We start from the raw sequence: 26,785 nt of genomic DNA on the forward strand, positions 1-26,785 counted from the left end.
GTCCAAGATAGACATAAAACCTAGGTCTTTTCATAGATCAACCACTTCCAAGAGACTATATGGCGAACACCAGCATTCTCTAAAACTATAGTAAATCACACCACCAGTCCAATACCTTCAACCCCCTCCAATGAACAAAGCCCCAATAAAATCCTCACATATATCCCAAATGTCCTCAAATACAGCCTCACATCAGGGCTGTGACACAACCTCCTCCACCCCCCTCAAACCCAAATTCCCCCTCTCCAGCCTCGCCATCAACCCCTCCCACACATCCGTCGCCTTATATGCCTTAGCCAAACTATTCATCACCCTGCCCACCTCTTTCTCATCCGTATCCAACTCCCCCTTCTCCTTCTCCACCCCCGTCCCCACCACATTCGTACTAAACGTCACCGCATCATACACATCCTTGGCCGAAACCTTCCCCTGCACATCCGCAATCCCCTGAATAACTACCCCCAAACCACATTAGCACATCCCAATCCCCCCCAATCCCAGAAAGAGACAAGAAATAAAACTCACCAGGCCTAATAACCATAAAAGCCTCATCAAACCCCTCCCCATCCTCTGAATTCAACACCGCCCTATCCCCCGCCCGAATCTGCTTCGTCGCACCAAGCACCACCAACAAAAACCGTCCATACCGATTCGCCACTCCCTGCGAATGCCACCTCCACGCTACCTCCTCGACACAATCGCCCCGGATAGACGCAGCGATGGACACAGCGGCCGATAATCCCCCCGAGATGGCGAGATGTACGCCGGAGGAGAAATACGGGTCGATGAAGGCCCCTGCGTCGCCGACGATACGGAGGTAGGGACTGCCGTAGGATGAGGCGTTGTAGGACCAGTCGGAGGCGTGTTTGATTTCGCTGGTTAATTTGGCTGGGTCCAGGAGGCGCGAAATGCCCTTTGCGCCGATTAGGGACTCGAGGTAGAAGTCTCGGGTGGAGGTGGCAGTGGAGAGGCGTTTTTTTTGAGTGCTTTGGGATTGGTTCATTACGATGCCGATGGAAGTGGTGTTGTTGTGCAGGGGGATGAACCAGACCCAGCCGCTGCCGTCTATACATGTGTATTAGGTTTGTGTAGGGGAGTAGGTGGATTAGGGTTCAGGGTGGGGAGATACCCTGCAAGGCCTCAAAAAAGGGCTGTCCTTCGACGGGCGTTCCCATTCCGTATGGAGTCGCTCCGGTCCAGTATCCCCAGCTCGCCACGTTCTTGAGATAGTTGTTGAAGGTCCGGTTCTTGAGGTACTTGGTGCTGGTGAGTCCGGCTCGACCGCTCGCGTCGACGAGGTAGTCGAAGGTGATGGAGCCCGTGCGGCCGTCTTTGGTTTTCCAGGTCGCTGAGACGGGTCTGTCTGGGGTAGGGTTTCCCTCGTTGTCAGTCTCAGCCGAGGCAGCAAATTCGATGGATGTGACTCGGACGCCGTCGAAGGTTTGAGCGCCGCTTTTGGCGGCGTGTTTGAACATCAGCTCGTCGGATTCGGAGCGGATGACGTTCCAGGCGAAGGTGTCGGCGCCGGCGGTGAGGATGAAGTCGGTGTCTGGATTTATTAGATTGGGGGTGGGGAAGGGGTAAGGGGGCGGGTACAGGCTTCTTTTTGGTTGTTGAGTTTGAAGGCGGCGCCGTTCTGGGATTTGGTTGTTAGGGTAGGGTAGGGTTGAGTGGAGTGTGGGGATGGTAGGTGGTACCTTGCGAACAAACCCATAATTGACAAAGGTTTCGTCTAGATCGATGAATTTGAGGAATGGTCGGATGGATGCGACTAGGCTTTCTCCGATGTGGTAGCTGGTGGGATTAGCCCTATCTTGGGGTTATCTGTGTGTATCAATGAAGTGGACTTACCGGGGAAATACCTCCGCTTCTAGCACAACAGTGTCGATGCCCTCTCGGGCTAGAGCAGAGGCAGTGTAAGAGCCGCCTGGTCCGCCGCCGATGACGAGGACGGTTGTTTTCTGGGGAATGGACATGGTGGGGTTGTTGTTGTGGGTGAGGGATCTGTAGGATCTGTAGGTCGGGGCTGGATGTTGATGGAAGTAGAAATCTGTAATGAAGGAGATATATACCATCGTACCTTTGGAGCCGATGGTCCAGCTGGTAGTTTTGGTGTGACGTGTAGAGTTCCTACTTGACGTGTAGCCAACTCGGTGAGTGTTGCAGAGATCCTTTGACAGAGGTAGATGGCTGAATGACAGGGATTGGGCGAGGTGCTCGCGCATGCTGACATGCAGGATCTGCTACCATCACGCAAGATTGTCAGAAACAAATACATCAAGCGGCTATGGCCCTTCGGTTAAGGTTATCCGAGATGCGATGAAGGAGAGGGATCTCCGTCAATGGAAGTACTGATCGGATCAAGGAAGTGGCGCTGGCTGTCGATTCAGCCCTACACGGAGATCCCTGGATCTTGCTCGAGGTGGCTGAGATCATATCTTGATCCGTGATGAGAAGTGGATTGACTACAGTTTGTTTATCCTTGCAATTGAATACATCATCCGGTAATCATATGGGAATTGCTCATGTCATGCTAATAACCTAATGCCATTCAAGAAACCAAGCATATGAAATCAAGATCGTCATCTACCGGAGCATATCCTGCGCCAGGAACCCCAGGGTCTGCATGTGCGCCCCATGCGACATCATCGTCATGCAATTGGCAACCCGGATGTGATGCTGCAGTTCCTGCTTCATGTCTACAAGGTCCTTCTGCATCTGCGCAATCTCCTTCTCCAAGGCCTTTCGGCGACGCTCCTCTTCGCGCTGCTCGGCTTGCAACAACTCAATCAGATCCGCCTGTTTTTGGCGCGACTTGCCTGCAGCTAACCGGTTTCGTTCTTTGTATTTCTCGTGGTATTTCTTTCGTAACTGCTTTACGTCGGTGCTCTGCTCGAAGGAGGTCCGGGATGGGGCTGATCTCAAATTTGCCGTATCGTGATTCAGTCCCTCTGGAGGTGTGGTCTGAATGTCAGGGCTTTTGAGAGATGGTTGACTTGAGGGCTCCGGTATCAGAGAAGCGCTGTCCGAAGGGATTGAGAACAGATCTGTGAACTCGGCGGATGAGAGGCTAATATTGGGATCGGCAAGGAATCCCAAATCCGTTGAAACTGCGCTGAAATCGACATGATTGGCAATAGTCGGCGACCCGAGCATCTGCTCCAGGTGATCGAGTTGCGATATAGAGAGATCATTGACGCTTGATATGCGAGGCCTGCAAATTATCAATCGTCGTGAACGGCTTAAGCCACCACATATCCACGTACCCTGGAGTAGGCCCCATTCCTTGGGACTCATCTGCGCCAGAAAGTGGGAGAAAGCTCGAACTGTCGAGCAGCTCAGGAGAAATCAATGTTTGTTCCATTGAGATGCGGGCGAGGCATATATCAATCCGCTGTGACTCCATGCATTCTGTCCAAGGCCTGGCTATATGAATACGTGCTAGCAAACGCCAACCCTTGCTGGTGGACCCAGAGGCAAGCCTGGAGAAGTAGCGTAGGCGCCGTAGATCCGGTCCTGCAGGTTGGCGCAGATCCAGGATTTGTTTCCCGTTTCCCATTGTATGGATGGTTGGATGGTTATGCGGGACTATCCGAGAGAAACACAGTTCAGCCAAGCGAAGGCGACGCGGGGTTTGGTAGCAAGCTGCTCAACCATTGCCCCATGGGGCCTGCTGGCTTGTGGATTGGCAGAATGGGCATCCTCATCAAAAGGGCTGCATTAGCGTCTGTAGCTGCAGCGATAGCTTGGCTGATGCATCTCGCTAGCGTGGCTGGTTTCAGAACCCCAATGTCGGCGCTTCGGAGGAGGGATGTCTTGATTGCAGCAAGCTTTACTGCTGGTCTGAATGGCAATAATCAGGGAGGTGGGATCCCTGCTCGGCCCTGATGGATTGGATGGACCATGTTCATTGTGGTTCGTCATGGACTTTATGGCGTTGAGGGTATGGAAACGGATGAGCAGGTTTATATACTCCGAACTCCGGCCACCAAGACCTTGAATGAATCACGGGCTTTCGGTGGTCAGATCGTGATCTGAATCACACAGCATCATCCGGACCAGTGGAAGCATTGGTCTACACGTCATCGCTGAATGAGGCTTGCCACGCATCATCACCGACTCCGTATTTAGAAATGAGGATGCCGAGGCCCTGCAATGTCCGTCAGTTGCCAGCTGGGTAGTAATTGCCTTGCCATGAACATGGATTTTGTCGCCTCTTTCAGCCACCCCTTCCTCTGGGCGGTCTTCGCCGTGGGGGTGATCTACTGCTGCACCCTCATGGTCTCTGAACTATTCCTCTCCCCTCTGTCTCATATTCCCGGCCCCAAACTGGCGGCCTGCACCCGACTGTATGAGTTCTTCTATGATGTGATCTGTCATGGACGATACACTTTCAAGATTGCCGAGTTGCATAAGAAATACGGTGCGTCCGGCGAACCCTAATTGACGGCGCTGACAGAAGCAGGCCCCATCGTCCGCATCAGTCCGACGGAAATCCACATCCACGACCCCGAATACTACGAAACACTGTACTCCACCAGCGCCCCCCGAAACAAGGACCCATGGTTCACTACCAATTTCGATGTCGCCGAGTCGGCCTTCTCCACGCTCGATTACCGGCTGCACCGGCCGCGTCGGGCCCTAATCGCCCCCTACTTTGCAAAGGCGCGCGTGGATCGCATCCAGCCTTTGATCCAAGGTAAGATCACCAAGCTCATGCACCAGCTCGATGCATATGTGCGCAGCGGCAAGCCTCTTAAGGTAGATGTGGCCTATAACTGCTTCACGGCCGATGTTATCACCGGGTACACCAGCTACCGCGCGCTGGGCTACTTGGATACACCCGACATGGTGCCCATCTGGAGCGAGACCGTCCGCAATCTCGTCGAGATTGGCATGATTGCTCGCCATCTCCCGGGGTTCTTCCCTTTGTTAGCGAGATCTGGCGCGCGCTGTATCAAAATGGTGTACCCGAAGCTGTTGTCGGTCATAGCATTTCGCATGAAATGCATCCAGGAAGTCAACTTCATGTGGACTCATCCTGACACGGCCAAGGAACCCAGTCAGGAGTGCAGTGAGCTGGCCCTCTTCCCGGAGCTGGTCAGTCGGGCTTCCACCACGCCTGATATCACCGAGGAGCGAGTGCTGCATGAATACATCACCATTGTGGCTGCGGGAACGGAGACGACTGCTCACACCATGACGGTTTGTACCTTTCATATTTTGAATAACAAGGACATTTTGCGCCGATTGCGCGCGGAGCTTGACGCAAAGTTTCCTGCCGATGGAGCCATGGATCTACAGACTTTGGAACAGTTGCCATACTTGGTAGGTCCTCCTTTGACTGAAACGGCATAAACTGACGGTGTAGACGGGAATTATCTACGAAGGCCTACGGTATGTCAATCTAACTCATTGATGGACCGCACTAACTCAGTAGCCTCTCGTACGGCCTATCCCATCGTCTCCAGAGAATCAGTCCCACCGATCCACTGAAATACAAGGATATGGTCATCCCGCCAAATGTAGACATCCCCAACTCCCCAGAAGACGTACGCTGATAAATATAGACGCCCGTCGGCATGTCCTCTGCTCTGATCCATCACGACGAGACCATTTTCCCCCAGTCGCATGAGTTCATCCCGGACCGATGGACCGACATCAACGAGCGGAGAAGACTGAACAAGTACATGGTTGCGTTCAGCAAAGGATCGCGACAGTGTATCGGAATGAAGTGAGTGGACTTCCTTCTTGAGAAGACATATACTGATTACGACCGAAGTTTGGCTTTTGCGGAGCTTTATATGGCCGTCGCCACGCTGTTCCGCAAATATGATATGGAGCTCCAGGATACGACAGTAAATGATGTGAAGCTGCATAGTGATATGATGCTGCCGCATGCGAAAAAGGGTAGTAAGGGGGTGCGGGTGGTTTTGAAGCCTGCTCGGGGAGAGTAGATGCTGCCATGTAGGAGGTGTAGCTGTGAGAGTGGAGGGTTCAGGGATGAAGTTATTAGATTGGTTCCAGATTTGTGGTTTTGTGTGTGTGGTGTGTATATACTACACGACCTATGTTTCCGTGCCATCTACTGCGGATTGTTGGACAGTTGCGTGCAATCTACTTCTGGTGATACTAGCAACTGGGGATCTATTATGTTACTGTTTATCATGAAACTTGGGACACTCAACAGTAGTAGAATACGAGATGTATAACCTATCAATAGCCCCCAATCATACCAAGACAGATAGATATCTACCGATCAGAGCAGCAACTACAAAGGTATATGGATCCCAACATATTCGACCCTCAAGCCAGATACCCTACATCACCATCCCACGACTATCACCAGCAACAGCACACTACGAGACAAAGAAAATGGCAGATTCAATCAGCCACAGCAGTAATTGATCCAATCACGTAGTCGCCAAATTGTTGGCAAGCCCTTATCCCGCCCCCCTCCTCCCGCAGGGAACCATTAGGCAATGACGTGTAACCCAGCCACCTCCCTGCAGGATGATGTGTAAAAAGTCTATTACTATCTATCACCCGAAGCCTCAGAAAGATGACTCCGGCATCACATATAAACTCCCCACGATTATCAACGTGACACCCATTTCCCATCCCCATCCCCTTCACCATGGCAACTCGATTTCCCCATCTTACTGACGGCCAACCAGCCAACGATGACACTCTGCAACACATCCCCCTCGATATCGGACACTATCCCTTCTTATCCAACGCGACTGTCGATGAGAAGATTCATATACTCACCATAGCATGGGGTATTCTTCTTTCGGTGTATGACGGGAATGAATCCGTTACTTTTGCGCTTGGACGGGATGGTAGATGGAGTTGCCTCGGCGTGGAGATAAATCATGATGCATGTTGGCAGGATCTGCAGGTTGAAGAACAAGGGTCTCTCCTGCTTGGTGTGGATTCAGAAGTAAATACGGGCGTGAGTCTTGGGATGCAAATTCCAAGGGTATGTTACCTTCCCCTGGGGTAGGGTTATCTTCAAGGGCTAATATAGCCAGGAACTTGAATTGGTCTTGTGCATTGACGGGACTGATCCATCCTTGTCGCTGGCATATCGACCATGTCTCCTGAGCTCTGGACAGGCTGTCAACGTGGCTAGTGCGTTTGAGGCCATTCTCACAGCACTTCAAAGAGGCAACGTCCGTGTTAGGGAGATGGATATGCTCGGGGAGCAGGGTATCGAGTGTCTTTCTGGATGGAATGTGTTTCCACGGGTCATGCAGGAAGGATCTCTGTATGGGATTGTCGAAAGACAGGCAAAAAAAAATGCGGACCGAGTGGCTGTCGATGCCTGGGATGGTAAGCTAACTTATCGGGAGCTAGATGAGTATGCAACGCAGCTGAGCGGATATCTCATCTCTCTGGGCCTCTCGGGGAGCTTTATCCCCCTGTGTGCGGACAAATCCGTCTGGGCTGTCGTGGCCATGTTGGCCATTCTGAAGGCCGGGGCGGCATGTTCGCCATTGGAACCGTCGAATCCGCGCAGTCGATTAGAGTCAATGGTCAAGACGTGTGAAGCTAAGACTGTTCTGGTGACCGAGGGGTATGCTTCTCTCTTTCAGATAGAGGGGGTTGAGGTGGTGGTTGTGTCGCCGGATATATTCACTCATATCCCTCAGGTAGGGATATCCTCGAGGATTAGTCCAGGTGCTGCATTTCTACTCTGGACGTCAGGAAGCACTGGAGCTCCCAAGGGAGTGATCCTCGAGCACGCGGCCCTATTCACCAGCATCACGGCATACGCGACCGCAAGCCAATTCACTCCCCAGACGCGGACATTTCAATTCACCTCCTTCACCTTCACAGTCAGTCTGTGCGATATCTTCGGCACCATGAGCCAAGGGGGCTGTGTGTGTCTGCCATCCGAGACCCAGCGATTGGATGATCTGGCCGGGGCGTTGCGCGATTTTCGGGCGACGTTCTGCTGGTTAACTTCGACGTCTCTGGCTGGCTTGCAACCGAGCCAAGTGCCTGATCTTCGCAGCATCACTGTCGGGGGCGAGAGTCTGGCTGGGGATATCGTCGCCCGGTGGGCCAGTCAATGCCGGCTGACTGTCTCGTATGGCACCACCGAAACTTGTGGCTGGTGTCTGCTGAATCCGGCCCTGTCTCCTACCAGCGATGCGAGAGTCTTGGGGAAGCCCACCATCCCTGCCGCGTGGATCACCTATCCGGATGATCCGAATCGACTTGTGCCTATTGGCGCCGTGGGGGAGCTGTTGGTGGAGGGCCCTGTTCTTGCTCGAGGATATCTTCATGATGAAGAGCGTACCGCGGCGCAGTTTACCTCTTCTCCACCGTGGATGGCCCGGTTTCGACCAGGGGAGACGACCAGGTTATATCGAACTAATGATCTAGTGCGCTACAACTCGGATGGATCTATCAGCTTTGTTAGACGAAGGCAGAGCCATGCGAAGATTCGAGGCACTCGGATTAATCTGACCGAGATCGAGTCGCATGTGCGCCGGGCTTGTGGGACGGTAGACGTGGTGGTTGACGTGGTGTCCACGAGGGATCGAGTCGATGTGCTGATGGCCTTTATGCTGTCTCCTGGACAGAGGCAGCCATTGGACGCCCCGGTGATCCAACGGGCGGACGATGGCTTCCGCCGGACAGTGGCGAGGGTATTGCAAGCTCTGGAAGACTCGTTGCCCAGCTCCATGATTCCCACGGCGTTTGTGCCCTTATCTCGACTCCCGCTGACACGAACTAACAAGGCCGATCGACGCCTTTTGCGTGAGCTGGCGGGACAGATGAGTAGGGCGGAACTCGTCCAGCTGGCGACGAATGATCGGGCAGTTGTCGAAGCTCCAATGAGTGCTCCCGAACGCGCGATGCAGCAGTTGTGGTCGGAGCTGACTGGCCTACCATGTTCCAGTATCGGCGTCGATGATAGCTTCTTTCACATTGGGGGTGACTCGGTGCTGGCCATCCAACTGGTACCAATGGCTAGAGAGCACGGACTGTTCCTGACGGTGTTGGATGTATTTCACTATCCGAGATTAGGGGACTTGGTAGCCCATGTCAAGGATGCAGGAAGACCCGGGGAGGATAACTGGAAGATGTCGTCCACCACGCCAGGGGACATCGAGCACCTAAAGCCAGATGTGGCCCGGCAGTGTGGCGTCAGACCATCCGATATCGAGGACATATATCCATGCACGACATTGCAGGAGGGTCTGATGGCGCTGTCGGCGCAGAGACCCGGTTCCTACATCCTGACAATGGCGTACGAGATTCCTCCGATGGTGGACGTGGCCCGGCTTCGGGAGGCCTGGCAAGCGGTGGTTAGGGCTTTGCCTATTCTCCGCACGAGAATCGTGCACCTTCCCAGCGGCTTCCACCAAGCGGTTGTGAGCGAGTCCATCACCTGGGATCATGTTGACACCGAAGGGGAGTTCCGACAGTCTAATCGAAGAAATCCCATGAGCCTGGGATCGCGACTCGCCCGGTTCGCCTTGCTGCAGCCGGACTCCGCACCAGCTCGTCTCCTGCTAGCTGTGCACCACTCCATCTTCGACCGCTGGTCTGCTCCCCTGCTGCTCGCGGAGGTTGAAAAAGCCTACGCCGGACAAACAGTGGCACTACAACATTTCAAAGGCTTCGTTTCGTATGTCTGCTCTCGTCCTGCCGAGGAAAGTGACGCATTCTGGAGAAACCGGCTTGCGGATGCGAGCCCTACGGTCTTTCCCCGTCTGCCTGATGCTACATACTTGCCTAACCCTACGAGATCAAAAGACGTGACGGTTCTCCTGAATGCTTCGCGAAGTGACTTCACCGCCACTACGAAACTGCGGCTTTGCTGGGCCCTGCTCCTCTCCCAACATACAGGCAACTCCGACGTCGTGTTTGGAGCGGTGTCCACCGGCCGGAGTGCGCCTGTAGAGGGAATCGAAAGTCTGGTCGGGCCGACCCTAGCGACAGTGCCTTTGCGCGTCCAGATAAACGGGGATGTCTCCGTGACAGACTCCTTGCAAACGCTGCAAGAAGACGCCGCCGCGATGCTGCCGCACGAACAATGCGGCCTACAGAACATCTCGCGCATTGGACCGGAGGCTAAAGCGGCATGCGCCTTTCAAAGCCTGTTTATCGTGCATGCCTCGAATTCCGGGGGTAAGTTGGATCTGATGGAAGATCAGCAGTTGCCGGAGCTATTTTCCTATGGTTTGACACTGTCCTGTGAGGTCTTGGGGCCGGACAAAATCCATTTGCAGGCTTTCTTTGATCCGGGAATGATTGAAGAGGAATATGTGGAGATTCTTCTCTCACAATTGGCCCATGCGATACGACAGGTCAATGATGTACCTGACTGTAAACTCAACGATCTCAGTCTGGTCAGTCCGCTGGACGAACAGCGACTCGGCACATGGAATGTACCCCAGACACAGGCCGAGATGTGTGTCCACGAGATTATTCAGAAGCAGTCCTTTGCGCACCCGCGGGCAGAGGCAGTCTGTTCGTGGGATGGAACCCTAACATACGCTTCTCTGGACCAGCTCTCCTCACAATTGGCCTTCCAGCTCCATACCCGCGGCGTCAAACAAGGAGTGTTCGTACCCCTGTTACTCGAAAAGTCCAAGTGGACGCCCGTGGCCATGCTAGCTGTGATAAAATCCGGCGGTGCATTTGTACTTGTAGACCCCTCATTCCCGACAGAACGACTACAGTCAACCTGCAATCAGCTCGATGCTCCAATGGTGTTATCTTCAGAGAAATACCACCACCTGGCTGAACAATTATCACGAAACGTGCTCCTCATCAATGCAATGGACCACCACTCCCCTGCATCATCCCTACCCACCGTACACCCCAACGACGCCCTATACGCCATCTTCACCTCCGGCTCCACCGGAACCCCCAAAGGAGTCATCATCAACCATTCCTCCTACGCCACTGGCGCGCAAGCATACACCACGCCCGCATGCATCACCCCAACAGCCCGAGTCCTCCAGTTCGCCTCGTACGCCTTCGACGCCAGCATCATCGAGCATCTAACCACCCTCATGGCAGGCGGATGCATCTGCATCCTCTCCGACGAGGAACGAACCTCCTCACTACCCGAGGCAGTCGCAGCCCGAAAAGCCAATTGGACATGGCTTACCCCTAGCGTCGTCCGGGCCCTAGACCCAACCGACTTTCCCACCCTCACCCACCTCTGCCTAATGGGCGAATCAATGACCCGCACCGAAATCGAGAAATGGTCCCAGCACGTCCATCTAATGCAAGCGTACGGGCCAGCAGAATGCTCTGTCCTGGCTACTCTCCAACCCACATTATCACTACACTCCGATCCCCGAGACATCGGCACTCCCCGAGGATGCAACACCTGGATTGTCGACTGGGACGATCATACCCGACTCGCCCCGGTGGGTACAATCGGGGAACTGTTGATCGAAGGCCCCATTGTTGGCCGGGGGTATCATGGTAATGTGGCGCTGACGGAGGGGGCGTTTTTGAAAGCTCCGGAGTGGATGCAGAGATTTCATTACGCCCCGGCAAGGGTATACAGAACGGGGGATCTGGTGCAGTATTCCTCGCGGATGGATGGGTCGTTGCTTTATATTGCGCGCAAAGATACGCAGGTTAAGATCCGTGGACAGAGGCTTGAGTTGAGTGAGGTTGAATATCATGCTCGTGTTGCTATGGATGGAACTTTTGAGGTTGTGGTGGATGTGGTCAAGTCCGGGGGTAGGGCTATGTTGGCTTTGTTTTACGTTCAGGATGTGGTGAATGATTGCCCTGATGTGGTTGTTCTCCCCATGAGTCCGGAACAGCGCATGGTCTTGGTACAAGTTCGACAGATACTTGAGAGCCGACTGCCTTCGTTCATGATACCTACTGTCTGGATCCCTGTGACGAGGATTCCCCTGTCTCCGTCGAGGAAGACCGATCGAAGGCGATTGCAGAGTCTGGTTGGGGATCTTACACCGGATGGGTACAAACCCTACATTATCGGGGGGATATCCGACAACGCGCAGGGCTCATTCAATGATGAGAGTGAACAGCAGCACCTCAGTGAGAACGAAATCCTCCTCCAACGTCTAATCCGGCAAGTCCTCGATGGCGACAACGAACAACCCTCGTTGATATCCATAGACGAGCTATTCATCAACATCGGGGGCGACTCCCTGACAGCCCTATCTTTGACTTCATTGGCAAAGCAATCCGGGTTTACTTTCACGGCGGGGGATGTATTGGGGTGTACGGTGGGTGAGTTGGCGAGGATGAGAGTGGATTGATTGCAGGGCTACTAAAATGTATGTATATCTTCATGATCTGCAATGGAACATACAATTCGAGTCCTGTTGACTACTACTACTACTACTACTACTACTACTACTACTACTCCTCCTACCACCATCATCCCACTAATCCGATCCAAACTCATACTCCCACAGATTCCCAGCTCTTACAATCTCAGTATCCACCTACTCAACGGAAACAGACAGCACATCCCCAATATCATGATCTACTACCAACCATATCAAACGTACTTACATCAACCCCCCACCCTCACATATCTCACTTTCTTTTCCTTTAGATTCCTCCTCCACAGAATGCTTCCCCTCCCCCTCAACAACCCTCTGCACCCCCCTACACCTCACCATCAGTCCCTCCTCATCGAAAACCAACATATGCACATCATCCATAACACCCATACCCAACCTCCCCTCAACCCGAGAATAAACCCACACTTTATTCCCCTCCTGGATGACATCCCGAACCTGGACCCGGAAATTCGGACTCTGGGCGAGCACCTCCGGCCAGAAGGCAATCAGCTCGGATTTGCTCATCGGTGGGAGGTCGTTGTGTTGGAGGGTGATGTTCGGGTGGAGGAGGTGTTCGATGGATGCTGTTTCGCGGGAGTTGACGAGCGTGGTGAGGAAGGTGGTGGCGCGGGGTTTGAGGTTCATTTTCAATCTCTCTTCCTTGTTTTAATGGTGTGGATTGTTGAGGGTTGGTTTGTTGGATTTGGGGGATGGGGTGGAGAGTGGTGTGTGGATTGAGTCTCTAGTAGTATGATGAATATGGATTGGAAATGGTTGGGGGTTATATAGACTGAAACGGAGAGAGGGGTAGGGATAGGGATAGGGATGGGAATATAAACCACGCAGCTGTGGCCAGGCTGTGACGTGTAAATCCCGGGATTGACGTGTAGGGCTGATATACACGCCAAGTGCCAGCCCAGCATAGGAAGGACTGGTATTATGGGGGTAGTATGCAGACTTTAAATAGCCAGACACCAATGCACATCATCCAAATCCATCCATGTAACCCCCTCAGGAACACAAGCAGCACAATGGCACTCACTTCCACCCCTCAATCCGAACCCCTCGCCATCATCGGTCTAGCATGCAAATATGCCAATGGAATCAACTCCCCCCGGGACCTCTACGAACAGGTCATGGCCGCTCGATCCATGCATGGACCTATGCCAGCTACTCGCATGGACGCCTCGTTCTACTACCATCCGTCGTCCGAGGCCACAGGCACAACCTACTCCAAGGGCGGCTATTTCCTGCAATCCGATTTGAATGCATTTGACTCGCCGTTTTTCCAACTCTCCGAGATTGATGTCCTGGCTATGGATCCGCAGCAGAAGATGCTTTTGGAGAATGTCTATCATGCGCTGGAGAATGGTATGTCAATGGTTGACTATATAGAGACCACTTACCTAACTGCTGTAGCCGGAATCCCGTTACAGGAAGCCGTTTCGTCCTCGACGTCCGTGTTCGTCGGCTGCTCGAACAATGACCATTTGGCCCTCGCCAATTCTGATCTTCTCCTGGCATTGAAAGGCAAAGGCACCGGGACGAGTCCGTCGATTCTGGCCAACCGGATTAGTTGGTTCTACGATTTTCATGGAACGAGTCAGACTATCGATACGGCTTGTTCGAGTAGCTTGGTGGCCTTCCACCAGGGATGTATGGACGTTCGGGCGGGGAAATCCGCGATGGTCAGATATCCCTTTTATCTCTCATTCCGTATAACGAGGAAGTAAGGCTCACATGTAGCAGTCGATCATCAGTGGCGTCAACTTGATGGAACATCCCGCCCCCACAATGTACCTCTCCAGTCTGGGTGTCCTCTCCCCGGATGGCCGGAGTATGAGCTTTGACGCTAGAGCAAATGGATACGGGCGAGGAGAAGGCCTCGGGACTGTAATCATCAAGCCACTCCACGCTGCACTTCGCGATGGGAACCGCATTCGGGCCATTGTCCGCAACACCGGGTCGAACCAAGACGGCCGCACCCCCGGCATCACCGTCCCTAGCCCCACCGCACAGGAACGACTCATCCGTGAGGTCTACAAGGCCGCCGACTTGGACCCATCCCGTACAGGGTACGTCGAGGCCCATGGAACCGGCACGCCGGTCGGAGACCCCCTGGAGGTACAGGCAATTTCGGCCGCGTTGGGGGTTTCGCGAGAATCCCCGCTTTATGTCGGATCCGTAAAGTCTGTTGTCGGGCATCTGGAAGGCGGCGCCGGAATGGCTGGGTTGATATCGGCGACCATGGCGGTGGAGTCGAAGACAATCCCTCCTGTGGCAGGGTTACAAACACTGAATCCCCGGATTCCCCAGCGTCCTGATCTGAAGTTTGCGAAAGAGGCAACGCCCTGGCCGAGAGAGGACGTTCGACGGGCATCCATCAATTCGTTTGGCTTTGGCGGCACGAATGCACACGTCGTGCTTGAAGATGTGGAAGGGTTCTTCAGCGATCTATTCGGCCAGCAACTGCCGGGTGCCTTGCAGCTGCCAGAATTTACGACAAAAGCCATGGTCCCTTCAGTTATGAAGCCGGCTGTGAATGGGGCTCAACCACCCCAGGCATCATCGGTGAACCGCCTGTTTATCATTTCGGCATTTGATGAGGCTGGCATCCAGCGGAATGCGGCTTCACTGGCATCGCATCTTGAGTCTATGCGGGCAATCACAGACTCAGATGGAGAGGAAAGGCTCCTGAATGACCTGTGCCACACATTGAACGACAAAAGAACCCGGTTCGACTGGCGCAGCTACCACGTGGCCGATAGCATCGACAGCTTGCGTAGCTCACTGCAGAACACACGTCCCATCCGTCAGTCCCCGGCCGAAAAAGTCGTCCGTTTCATCTTCACCGGCCAGGGGGCCAATTGGGCGGGTATGGCTTCTGATCTGCTGGTGTATCCGCTGTTCCGGCGGCGAATCCAAGAGACATCCACCTTCATGAAATATCTCGGGAGTGGCTGGGATCTATATGGTATGCTACCATCCTCTCCGTTGATAGATTCAGCTAACGAGTATACCGTAGAGCGCATCGCCTCGGAATCAGGCGAACTGGACGAGCCCACCTTCGCCCAGTCCTCGTGCGTCGCGGTCCAAGTCGCCCTGGTGGACCTTCTAGCCAGCTGGAACGTCACTCCACAGACGGTAGTCGGGCACTCCTCGGGGGAGATTGCCGCGGCATATTGCGCTGGCCAGATCTCCCGCCAGGCCGCCTGGAAAGTGGCCTTTTGCCGGGGCCAGGTGTGTTCTCGCCGCACCGATGGTCAGGGGCGCATGCTGGCCGCGGCGATGCCCGTCACGCAACTGGAGCGACTCGTCGCACGCATCAACAAGGGGCAGTCCACGGCTGTCAAGGTTGGCTGCTACAATAGTCCGAAGAATCTCACGCTCACCGGCCGATATGAAGATATTATGCGTGCAAAGCTGGAATTAGATGACGTCGGCGCGCTTAACCGCTTACTACCGGTCAAAGTCGCGTATCACTCCGACTACATGCGAGACGCTGCGCCGGAGTATTTGGATCTGCTCGGCGACCTCGACTTTGGCGACAAGATCCACACAGACGCTGGGATTAAGATGGTCTCCTCGGTGACAGGACGCGCAGTTACGGCCGGGGAAGCGCAGCAGCCGTCGTATTGGGTGGACAATCTGGTCTCCCCGGTGCGGTTCTCCGCAGCCTTGCTGGCATCCATGGACGATCCCAGTGCAATGGGCAGTCGGGAAGATGCCCTGATCGAGATCGGACCGCACTCGACCCTGCGCACTGCCATCAAGGAAACCTTCGCAGATGTTCCCGAGTTTCAATCAAGTCAATACGGCAGCTTGTTGAAACGGTACGAGACTGATGGCTCGACCATCCTGCGCACCTTTGGTACGCTCGTCTGTTCTGGACACGAGATCAGTCTGGCCGCCATCAACGATCGTCGTGCCGGATCGAAGAAAACACCCCGACTACTAACCAGTCTTCCCGGCTACGCCTTCGATCATTCGCGATCGATGCGTGGAACATCTCGCCGGGTCGAGCAGACCAAGTTCCCGACCTACAAACGGCACGAGCTCCTGGGGGTGCCCGTCGAAGACACCAACCCCGTCGAGCAGCGATGGCGCAATGTTCTAAGACCGGACGACCTCCCCTGGCTGCGAATGAACAGGGTGAGATTCCCTTCCGTCTGCTTTGAGCCAAGCTAACCCTCGCAGATGAGCGGCAAAATTCACTTCCCTGGTGTGGCGTACCTGCTCATGGCGATCGAGGCGGCAATTCAACGCGCCGGTAACACAGCCATCAGCGGAGTCAGGCTGGGAAATGTATCGATGCTGGCACCTTTGCCAATTCCGGACAGCGCGACTGGCGTGGAAATCCAATTCTCCATATACCCAATGAAGATGCATGCCAATTCCGGCACGGATTGGTCGGCCTTCCGGATTGTGTCGTATGACAGTGCAGAGAAGACCTGGACCGAGCACTGCGTGGGCTCAGTTCGAGTCGAAACCGGACCGCATGAACCACATCCCAAGAACGCTCTTCGAGAAAAGTGTACCGAGCCGGTTGACATCACCCAGATGTACAGCAGCTTTACCACCGCCGGCATGGACTTTGGAGAATACCTGAGAAACATCGAAGAGATGAAGCTGTCCCCTGATCGCCACGCCTGCACTGCCACGATCACGGCTCCCGCCATTCCCTGTCAGGCTCACGACCATTATTCGCTGCACCCATGCACGTTTGAAAGCATCCTGCATGCCCTTCTGCATCTCTGCAAATCTTCGCAAGGCCCAATGGTGACCACGTATGTCGAAGACGTGTTGGTATTAAGCCCACAGGATACCGGCGTTCGTGGCTTTGAGGCCTCTGCCAGGACACAGCGTGCTTCGGCGACGACTTGGAGATCAGACGTTACCATCACAGGCAACACCGGTAGTCAGCAGATTCAGATTACGGGGCTCGATCTTGTACAGTTGCCACCGAGTGAAGACGCTTCCGATGCCGAGTCCTTCTACGTCGTCAAGTGGAAGCCCGACGTGAAGCTTCTCACATCGGTGGACGCGCTTCGAGATTCCGCATCCATGTACGTGGCGCAGCATCTGCCAACGTTGGACGAGCACGAGGGATTCCAGCTGGCATCTGCGACCTTCCTGCTTGATACCATGGAATATATAGCTCGGAGCGGGCTCCCCTCTCTGCCGCAGCATCACGAGGCATTTATGAAATGGATGGAGAAGGAATGCCGATCGATTGCTGATGGAACAGTACCCCTGCTTGACAAGGCCCTGCTGGAGGGCATCCGGGCCAGCCCCGATCGTCGGCGGGACCTTCTCGCACGAGTCGCCCAGCAGAGCGCGCGAGGGGAGCTTCTCGTGCGAGTCGGGACCCAGATGGTGCCCATCCTGGAGCAAAAGATCGACTGCCTAGAAGTCATGTTCGGTCCCGACAACCTCATGGATCGGACATACGAAGAGGGTCTTCCTGGGCAGATCGCTCCGTCGGTGGCCGGATACCTGCACTGCCTGGCGCACGCACAGACTGGAATCAAAGTCCTTGAAGTGGGTGCCGGAACTGGAAGTGCGACCAAGGTAATCCTCGATAGTTTGAAGCCGACCGAGAGACAGGATGGCGGGGGCCTGGTCTCATCGGTCTCCACGTACCATTTCACCGATATTTCGGCCGCGTTCTTCGAGAAGGCCCGCGCCCGGTTCCACGATTGGGCCGACATCCTCCGTCCCAAGGTGCTGAATATCGAGCTGGATCCCGCTGACCAGGGGTTCGAGATGGGATCGTATGACCTGGTCATCGCAACACATGTATGTCTTCCTGGAGTGGTCGGATGACCAGATGCTAAGATAACAGGTTCTCCATGCCACGGCCGATTTGAACACCTCTTTGAACCACATCCGAGGATTGCTGAAAGAGTGAGTGTGCGCCGCTCTGGATGGACGTGATTGCTAACTTGATTGCAGAGGCGGAGATCTGATTGTGATCGAGAACATCCAGCCTGATCTTATGTGCTCCCCTCTAGCATTCGGGCTTCTCCCAGGCTGGTGGCGCAGTGTCGAGCCCTATCGAGAGACCAATCCGCTCGTCACCAAGGACCAATGGAACCAGGAGTTGCAGAATGCCGGTCTCCAGCCCCGGCTTCTGATAGACGACAGCGACCAGGGCCTCAACGAAATGACCGCCTTTGTGGCTTCGCGGGTGCGAGAGCCACCTGCCACCCAGCATGTCTGCAGCATCATCTACTTGTCCAGCTATGGCGGCCAGTACGAACTCGCGTCCCAGGTCGCCCGGGGCCTTCCCTCTAGCTGTACCGCGTCTCTGGTCGACCTCGCCGACGTCTCCCATGACCACATCAACACCATTGGCCTCGTTCTGGTCGGCTACCAGGGGCTCGACCTGTCGGAGCTCTCGGCCCACGAGTACGACCGAATCAGCTTTCTCCTGACCGCATTCCACCGACTGCTCTGGGTCACCTGCGACGCAGACGAAACCCCCAAATCGGCCATGGCCAGTGGGCTGGTCCGGACTGCCCGATGGGAGCGGGACCACGACGGCGTCAATTTCATCCTGTTGGGGATTTCCCAACCGGTTCGCAGTGCGTCTGCGGCGGCTTTCCAAATGATCCGGGTTTGCGACCACGCCTTCCTCTCCCACGAGCTCGTGCCTCGGAACGCCGAGTTGCGCCTAGAAGGCAGTGTGCTGCTCACCAATCGACTGTTCCCGGCCACCGGCATCAACGAGTGCATCGCGTCGAGTTCTCGGCCCCGGTCCAAGCAGGTGGCCCTCGAGGCCGTCCATCATCCGGTGAAGCTGACTTCGATCGGACCCCATCAGCCCAATGGGTTCCATTTCGTCGAGGATCAACGGGTGGACGAGCCACTCCTTCCCGACGAAGTGAAGATCCAGATCTGTGCCGTCGGCTTGGATGAGTCGGATGCCGACGACATGACTCGCTTGATCCCGGGCGACAGCACCGGTAGCCAGGGGGCTGGAGTGGTTGTTGAGGTCGGGCTTGCCGTCCAGGACATCCAGGTCGGCGATCAGGTCATGGCTCTGCGCACCGGCCCCAGTGGTTCCGTCCAAACCTTCCTGCGCACGCATTCCTCGGCGGTAGCCAAGGTCCCAGAGGGTATCAGCCTGGCGGATGCCGCGACGCTTCCATTGCCGTTTGCGACGGCATATCATGGCCTTGTAAACGTCGCCCGGCTGGGGCCACAAGAAATCATTCTGGTTCATAACGCTGGCACGGCCACTGGCCAGGCGGCGGTGCAGTTCGCGTGCATGCTCGGTGCCACGGTCTATGCTACGGTGAGGACGGATGCCCAGAGGCAAGCCCTTATTGACTACGGGGTGGAGCGAAGCCACATTCTGGACGGCGCCTCGTTCGCTCAACAGCTTGCCAACAGGGACGCAACCCGAAGTGTGGACGTCTTCTTCAACATCACCCGCGAGAGCCTGCAGAAGAAAGACCTGGCCTGTCTCTCGCCTTTCGGCCGCCTTGTTGACCTCTATGGCCAAGGGTCCCTCCCTGCCGGACCCGCCGGCCCTACGAACCGGACCTACGCCACGGTGAGCATCAAAGAGTTGGTGCAGGCGAGGCCCAAAGCCTTACATGGAACCCTGCGAACCATTTCCCAGCTCCTGACCAGTCGCGCCATTCGGCCCATTATCCCAGTCCGAGCTGGATACTCCGAACTTCAAACGGTCTTGTCCCAGATCCGGCAAGGGAACGCCGGTCCCTGGGCCCTTGAACCGCGAGCTAACGACTCTATCCCTGTAAGGCCTTCCTTTGTCCCTGATAATGCGGGTCCGCTGACCAAGACCAGGTTGCAATGAAGCCCCTAGGCGACTATAAATTCGACCCCTGTGCATCGTACCTCCTGATCGGCGGGTTCGGAGGCATCGGAAGAAGTGTGGTGCGCTGGATGCTGACCCGGGGGGCCAAGAACTTTATCTTCTTGTCACGATCCGGAGCGAGCAGTGTCCCCGCCAAGCAACTTTGTGCGGATCTGCTGGATGCTGGGTGCGGCGTGTCCGACACTGTATGTGATGTCACGGATGGGATTGCCGTTGAGGATGCCCTCCAACGGTGTCAAAAGTCGATGCCGCCGATTCGGGGCTGCCTGCAATGTTCCATGGTTCTTGAGGTAGGAGACCAGACCCGGGTTGAGTTGGATCTGATACTAACAATGACAGGACTCCATGCTCTCGAATATGACCCACGCTCAGTTTCTCAACGCCATCACCCCGAAGGTCCAAGGAACCATCCACGTCGCCTCCGCTCTCTCGAATGTCAAGTCCAACTTGGATTTCTTCGTCATGCTCTCCTCCTCGGCAGGAATCATTGGTAACCGCGGCCAGGCCAACTATTCCGCTGCCAACGCATTCTTGGATGCCTTCGCCGCTCAGCTAGTGTCCCGCGGCTACCCGGCCACCTCGATCAGTCTCGGCAGCGTGCTCAGCGTGGGCTGGGTGGCGGAGAACCAGGACCGGCTCCCCATTGCACTCTCCTATGGGGCGATATCCGAGGACCTCCTGCTTGCCATCCTGGAATACCACATGGATCCGAGCTGGGGCGCCGCACAGAGTCCAGGGACATGTCACACGGTGGCCGGGGTCCGATCAGCGCGGGACTTCCACCGCCAGTCCATCCCCCTACCAGGTTTCATGGCATACCCGTTGTTTTCACCACTGCGCGCGATCGCGGGCGCATCCCAGACGGCCGAGGAAGTAGCCGAGGCCCCGATTGCGCAGGGGCTACGGGGGGCGACGTCGATGGAGGACGCGGTAGAATTGGTGACTCGGGCGATTGTGTACAAATTGGCGCGGATCATGGCGTTGTCGGCGAAGGAAATTGATGCGCAACGGTCGCTGGCATCGTACGGGGTGGATTCGCTGGTCACGGTGGATTTGAAGGCGTGGTTTCAGCGGGAGGTCGGGGCCACGGTCGCGTCGGCCGATCTGCTGGGCGACTCGGCCATTGTGCAGTTGGCCCGGCAGGCAGCGAGCGGGTCGCAGCTAGTGGCAGCAGCCATGCGAGAGACTGAGTAAGAGAGGGGGAGACTGTGTGCAGAGATAGCTTGAATCGAACCATCAATGCGATTGAGTGAAGGGAGAAATGCGACGCGTATGTACGGAGTAAGTAGTAGGTAGTAGTGAGTTGGTGGGGAAGGAAACTGGAACCCCCGGTCACCTGGTGGATCCATCCTATCTTAAAGCGCACTATATTTTTTCCGCAGAGAAGAACCTCCTGATAAGACTAAAAGGGAAAAAAAAAAAAAAAAGGGTGAAAAACATGAAAAGGAAAATACAGGCTGCTTCTTAAATAGGAGTATAGGATCTTTTTAGATATATCACTCTATCAAGATTAGGCGTACATGATTGCATTGACTCACGCAGGGAGGTGTGAGTAGTTGATTTATTTATTTTGATTTATCTATTCATTATTTTCGAAATTGATTGTATCGGCAGCCTGTTTCTTTATTATTGCTATAGATTGTGATTTTACAAGAGTCTTCAACTTCATTTTCATGCGGGAAAAACATCTACTGACCAACCTTGGCTATTTGGCTCCAGATCGGATTAGAAATCTATTGAATTCATGGTTGAAACTGATTGAAATTGTAATTATATTTCAATAAGCCAAGTATACCTTAACTCCTTTCCTATCCTCAACCATGTCCAGTAAATGCCAGTGGCCGCGAGAGTTAGCTAGATACTGTTTGAAGGTACACGCGCAAGCCCGCCTCGTTGCTTGTTGACCCTGATTTTACCATGTGGAAACCGGGATATCAATATAGGGAGGAGGCGGTTTATGAGACGGGGGGTGCTTGGGAAGGCGGACGTGGAATTGGAGAGGGAGGTGGAAGGATGGGTTGAACGGGTGTTGGGGGAGAGGTTTGAGAGGGAGTTGTAGAGGGGGAAGGATAGGGGAAGGAGGAGTGAGGTGGTTTTTGTGATGTGATGAGACACAATGACAAAATGACAGGTTGGAACATGTTGGCCATTGGTGCCGTCACGAACAATAGTATTGTCGATGAATAGACGAAAAATAATGAAGTAATTTGAAAAATTCCTCAGGCAGCTTCATCGAAGTCATCAAAAGGAAAATGATCTCGGACTCCGATAATATCTTCTGGGGTCTCAGCCGCTTGGAGCATTTTGGTCTTCATGTCATGGGCCACTCCTTTAACAGCATCATAATCATCATTGGGTACCCAACCCAAAATATCAACACCTAAGGCATCTCGCATTTGTTCCATTGCGATATCAGCTTCTTTTTGACGAGCATCCAAATCAAGGGTTTCCCGGACAGTCTCCTCCGAATAATCCACTGGAGTGGCCGGAGGAACGCTCTTACTTTGATTTGGATCGGTGGTCTGGGTAATTGTCGCCCAATTCTGTATCGAGCGAATGAGTTCTGCTCGCAGCGATATCGAGTCTCCCTCCCAGGGCGTACCGGCGTTCTTGAAGAGTCGTTGGCGGAGGATAACAGACTGATCGAAGATGGCATCATAATGCTCTTTATTTAGTCTTTTGGTCAAGGCAGCATACAGAAAATGTATCATTCGTTTGCGCCGAGTCTCTAGTAACGATGCTTGCTCGTATTTAGGCAAAGAGTCATAATCTGGAGGTACACTAAGCTGAGGTTGTTTCAGCATCTCTGATTCGGGATCACCATAATTCTGAAAGTGAGCTGGTATTCCAGCAGCAATACCGAGAGGGAGAATAGAACAATGCTGCCAATCTATAATTCCAAGTATGTCATTGGCATCGGAAACGAGAATATTGTTTGGCTGAAGGTCTGGGTGGCGCATGACAGGTCGATTCAAAGTTGAGTCGCTTGCATACCCTAAGCAGGGTATCATTTTAAGATAGTTGGTGAGATCTGTGATGTGACTATCGGGTGATAGAGGTTTAAAATGATAGGTTTCCCTATATAGTCGGTCATAAGACAAGCGAGGCTTTGCATAGGCTTTCGTCCAGGCCAGTTCACGCTCGCCAGCTGCTCGGAAAACCTCCATTGATGAAAGCCCTTAAGTCGTTAGCAATGTCGATGATACAATCCTCGACGAGTCCACTCACAAGGGCCGCGATCGATATTCAATAGATCCCTTTTGTCATGCCACCAGCTATAGTGAGCTGCCGGTCCTATGCAGAACGCCATACCGTTGGGTTCAGCGAGTTGTACCCTGCTCTCAGATGAAAGGTCTTTAGTATAGTAGAGACTTCCAGACGCAGGAAACTGCAGCGACATCAATCGCGCCTCCCATTCAATTATCTGATTCATGACCTTGTGTTGTTCCTTTGGTGTCAATGTGAACCATTTGTCGCCGAGTGGGATACCATCCAACTTTTCCATAATGATATACTCAGTTCCAACAGGATTTGCCTTCGTCGAACACCACGCATACACCTCTGGGGTGAAAATACCATGCAGACGAAGATAGTCTAAAGTTGCCGCTTCGCTCGCTACAGTATAGTGTTCTGGTACTGTACTTGGGTATGGCAGTCGCGCAATGACATGTTTCCCATCGCTGAAAGTGGCCTCAAAAACGCGGTTGAATCCGCCTTCTGATAGTTTTCTAAAGGCTCTAAGATCGGATATCGAATGGCGAGATGCAGCAGAAATAACATTTTGAAGGGCGGACACATCAAACTCAAGGAATCGTTCTGCAAGACGGAGATGTTCATTGAAGCTTCCAAAAGTCAGCCTTCGAACAAAGCGATGGTGTCAAAAGCACTTACATCCATCTTCCAGAAGTGTACCGGAAAGGTTCACCATCAACAGTAACATCTGATTGTTGCACACATTTGGTCGAAGCGCTCGCGTGCTGTGGTTTCTCAAGCTTGTGAAAGCGAAAAGTTCGAGGCCGTAAAGAGCCGAAAAACGTTCGTGTCTTGATAGAATAATTTTTCATCCTACTACTGCAAAGAATACCGGAAACTGAGTTTAAAAAAAGAGCATGAGGAGGGATATTGCGCTTGATTAATCGATTGACCTTGAAGGGCCGTTCTACGGGATCTAATTAGAAGACCTAGGAAATGGATTGAATAATGCAGAGACAACATGTGTAGAACCATCAATACAACGGGACGCGAATGGACGGAGTAGAGAATAGATACACTCCCGACCGCCTTTTCTACCGCTCCTGTGGCAGAACCTAGAGAACCTCGCATCAAAAACACCGGAAATAAGCGGATTTAACAGTGTACAGGCCTGAAAAACTTTGGTCGAAAAGTGTTCAATTTGGCGGTGGCAGAATAGGGAGCCTAGAGATGGTGGGGAAGACCGGACCGGGACCACCCGGCGCCAAGGCACGTGCCTCCCGTGCCTCGGTCACCTGATGCCGCCCGCTTTCTGGTTTCTCGCCAGCTGCTATACTCGTATATCGATTCATGATCTGTGATAATTGCTCTCCTTGTGCCAAGTTGAACAACGCGTACATTTGACTGCCAACTTATCCTCCTTCCCCAGAGTGCCCGTTCACAGTGTCAGAGGCTCGGAACAACGTCACAATCTGAGACATATATTTCTTCAGTCTCACCACTAATCAAGGCTCGGCATATCGGACATTCAATGCCTGCTCCGAGTCCGAACACCGCCCCGATTCCTACTGCATGACAAATGAACGAAAACACGGCGACTAGATACCCCGTCAATTACCTGCAGCATGATTCCAAGCCAACCATGGACGGCCTTAACTCCGGCAAATTTCCAGGCTCGAGGACGGAGATAGCAGTCCTAACCCCGAGGGATCTTCCTGCTATAAAAACACCGAGATGACAGCAAGCAGGGTCAGATAGCTCCCAAGAGAATATACCATACCTCTTACTGAGAAATTTAATCCTACCTTTAACAATGGCACCAATGTACGCCAAAGACCAACCCACCGGGTTCACCAACCGTATCCAACGCATCGCCATTGTTGGAGTACGCCCCCTCCCCTCCTAGTAACATTATCCAACTAACCCCCCCAGGCCGGTGGCTCCGTCGGACAACCCATCACTCAAGCCCTCCTTCAAACAGGCAAACACACCATCACGGCCCTAACCCGGGCGGGCAGTCAAAGCCCTCTCCCCTCCGGCGTCCATTCCATCCCAGTGGACTACAACTCCCCCGACAGCCTCTCCAACGCCCTCCTCAACCAAGACTGCCTAATCATCACCCTCTCCGTGCAAGCACCCCCGGACACACAATCCAAACTCATCCAAGCCGCCGTCACCGCCGGAGTGAAATATGTCATGCCCAACGTCTGGGGCTGCGACGTCATGCACCAGCCGTTCGTCAACAGCGGGATACACTGGGAACGGCTACGCAATGCCCTCAACGAAATCGAATCCAAGGGCCTCACCTGGACAGCTCTAGTCTGCGGCTTTTGGTATGAACACAGTCTTCTCCTCGGGTCTGGAGGATTCGGGTTCGATTTCACGGAGAAGAAACTCACGTTGAACGATGACGGGAATACGAAGATCAATGTAAGCACGCAGACGCAGTGCGGACGGGCAGTGGCTGCGCTGCTGAGCTTGAAGCTTTTCCCCGAAAATGAGCATGATAAAGAGGTGACGCTGAGCCGGTGGTCGAATAAACCGGCGTATATATCCAGTTTCTTGCTCAGCCAGAGAGATATGTTTGAGAGTTGGAAGAGGGTTACCGGTGACGATGAGGAACAGTGGACAGTAGTACAAGAAGGGTCGAAGGAACGATACGAGAGAGGACTGGAGATGATGAGGAATGGAGATCGGGCTGGGTTTCTGCTAGCCATGTATTCGAGGGTGTTTTTTCCCCAATGGCGATGGAGATCATGAACATCGGGTGGGATTGGATAATGAGGTCTTGGGCTTACCGGTAGAGGATCTGGATGAACAGACCCGAAGGGCCAAGGGGATGTTGGATAGGGGGTATCATTATTTTACTAACCGTGTCTAGATGGTGATGTGATCATTGCCTTTAATTATTCTAATTGGATGAATCTATATAGCTCATTTGTCGGAGCCCTTCCTAAGTCGCTGCCAAGCCACAAAAAAAAATATGTATACTACAGGGAAAAAACCCATTTCCCACTCACCGCTGGAGTTATACCAACAAATTCTATTAACTGCCGTACTATTCCAGCTACTATACTCATACCCCTTTTCATATATTCCTCATAGATAACTAAGTACTAAGTAGCGATGACCTCAGTCCCTCCATTGCTACCCTTGTGCTTCCTTCGCATAGTGTTTTAGGGCATTCTATAAGCCACATTGTTCCTGGAGTCGATGTGCTATAATTGCTTCAGGGCTCTGCTTCTATTACTGGGGGGTAGGTATTCAAGATTGGGCCTCCTGCCGGTGAGGGATACCGGAGGGAGTAAACCGGGGTAGCCCTAATTTTCTCGGTTGGAGGTAAACATGAATCAGGATGCTAGGCTCCCAGCATCAACCAGGTCTAAAGACATGGGTATTCTGTTTTCTATATAGCTTGTTTTATCACGTTGTGATTCGT

General features: G+C 53.7%; 8 protein-coding genes across 8 annotated transcripts; 4 read left to right on the forward strand and 4 right to left on the reverse strand.

The window, feature by feature from the left end:
* Positions 1-192: 192 nt before the first annotated feature.
* On the reverse strand, positions 193-1,976 carry BO94DRAFT_463530 (uncharacterized protein; the record flags this gene model as incomplete). The annotated part of the gene is made up of 6 exons (XM_025608027.1): positions 193-455; positions 526-1,065; positions 1,130-1,549; positions 1,597-1,636; positions 1,698-1,794; positions 1,852-1,976. The coding sequence occupies 6 exons, from the start codon at positions 1,974-1,976 to the stop codon at positions 193-195; spliced, it is 1,485 nt and encodes a 494-aa protein (XP_025468734.1).
* Positions 1,977-2,586: 610 nt separating this feature from the next.
* On the reverse strand, positions 2,587-3,559 carry BO94DRAFT_593114 (uncharacterized protein; the record flags this gene model as incomplete). The annotated part of the gene is made up of 2 exons (XM_025616165.1): positions 2,587-3,214; positions 3,267-3,559. The coding sequence occupies 2 exons, from the start codon at positions 3,557-3,559 to the stop codon at positions 2,587-2,589; spliced, it is 921 nt and encodes a 306-aa protein (XP_025468735.1).
* A 635-nt stretch (positions 3,560-4,194) lies between these two features.
* Positions 4,195-5,957, forward strand: BO94DRAFT_555535 (cytochrome P450; the record flags this gene model as incomplete). The annotated part of the gene is made up of 6 exons (XM_025613808.1): positions 4,195-4,423; positions 4,466-5,328; positions 5,372-5,397; positions 5,441-5,525; positions 5,571-5,734; positions 5,783-5,957. The coding sequence occupies 6 exons, from the start codon at positions 4,195-4,197 to the stop codon at positions 5,955-5,957; spliced, it is 1,542 nt and encodes a 513-aa protein (XP_025468736.1).
* Positions 5,958-6,637: 680 nt separating this feature from the next.
* BO94DRAFT_584371 (acetyl-CoA synthetase-like protein) lies at positions 6,638-12,275 on the forward strand (the record flags this gene model as incomplete). The annotated part of the gene is made up of 2 exons (XM_025615621.1): positions 6,638-6,982; positions 7,035-12,275. The coding sequence occupies 2 exons, from the start codon at positions 6,638-6,640 to the stop codon at positions 12,273-12,275; spliced, it is 5,586 nt and encodes a 1,861-aa protein (XP_025468737.1).
* Positions 12,276-12,530: 255 nt separating this feature from the next.
* BO94DRAFT_584372 (nuclear transport factor 2 family protein) lies at positions 12,531-12,950 on the reverse strand (the record flags this gene model as incomplete). Its single annotated transcript, XM_025615622.1, has 1 exon — positions 12,531-12,950. One exon carries the CDS (start codon positions 12,948-12,950, stop codon positions 12,531-12,533), a length of 420 nt encoding a protein of 139 aa, XP_025468738.1.
* A 386-nt stretch (positions 12,951-13,336) lies between these two features.
* Positions 13,337-21,443, forward strand: BO94DRAFT_574133 (uncharacterized protein; the record flags this gene model as incomplete). Its single annotated transcript, XM_025615005.1, has 8 exons — positions 13,337-13,676; positions 13,725-13,993; positions 14,055-16,457; positions 16,503-18,104; positions 18,151-18,212; positions 18,261-20,073; positions 20,124-20,444; positions 20,494-21,443. 8 exons carry the CDS (start codon positions 13,337-13,339, stop codon positions 21,346-21,348), a joined length of 7,665 nt encoding a protein of 2,554 aa, XP_025468739.1. The 3' UTR covers positions 21,349-21,443.
* A 535-nt stretch (positions 21,444-21,978) lies between these two features.
* On the reverse strand, positions 21,979-24,309 carry BO94DRAFT_514165 (aminoglycoside phosphotransferase family protein). Its single transcript, XM_025609876.1, has 3 exons — positions 24,046-24,309; positions 23,383-23,996; positions 21,979-23,302 (listed from the first exon to the last, which is right to left on the reverse strand). Exons 1-3 carry the CDS (start codon positions 24,216-24,218, stop codon positions 22,374-22,376), a joined length of 1,716 nt encoding a protein of 571 aa, XP_025468740.1. The 5' UTR covers positions 24,219-24,309; the 3' UTR covers positions 21,979-22,373.
* Positions 24,310-24,709: 400 nt separating this feature from the next.
* On the forward strand, positions 24,710-26,319 carry BO94DRAFT_533860 (aromatic alcohol reductase). The gene is made up of 2 exons (XM_025611409.1): positions 24,710-25,231; positions 25,279-26,319. Exons 1-2 carry the CDS (start codon positions 25,160-25,162, stop codon positions 26,104-26,106), a joined length of 900 nt encoding a protein of 299 aa, XP_025468741.1. The 5' UTR covers positions 24,710-25,159; the 3' UTR covers positions 26,107-26,319.
* Positions 26,320-26,785: the final 466 nt, after the last annotated feature.

Source organism: Aspergillus sclerotioniger (assembly GCF_003184525.1).
Source record: "Aspergillus sclerotioniger CBS 115572 chromosome Unknown BO94scaffold_10, whole genome shotgun sequence".
NCBI lineage: Eukaryota > Fungi > Ascomycota > Eurotiomycetes > Eurotiales > Aspergillaceae > Aspergillus > Aspergillus sclerotioniger.

Bases quoted from the DNA above. Each gene is read 5' to 3' on its own strand.
- BO94DRAFT_533860 (XM_025611409.1), top strand. From the start codon at position 25,160: ATGGCACCAATGTACGCCAAAGACCAACCCACCGGGTTCACCAACCGT. The intron at 25,232-25,278 runs GTACGCCCCCTC...TAACCCCCCCAG, and splicing joins AACGCATCGCCATTGTTGGA to GCCGGTGGCTCCGTCGGACA.
- BO94DRAFT_514165 (XM_025609876.1), bottom strand. From the start codon at position 24,218: ATGAAAAATTATTCTATCAAGACACGAACGTTTTTCGGCTCTTTACGG. The intron at 23,997-24,045 runs GTAAGTGCTTTT...GACTTTTGGAAG, and splicing joins TACACTTCTGGAAGATGGAT to CTTCAATGAACATCTCCGTC. The intron at 23,303-23,382 runs GTGAGTGGACTC...TTTTCCGAGCAG, and splicing joins GAATATCGATCGCGGCCCTT to CTGGCGAGCGTGAACTGGCC.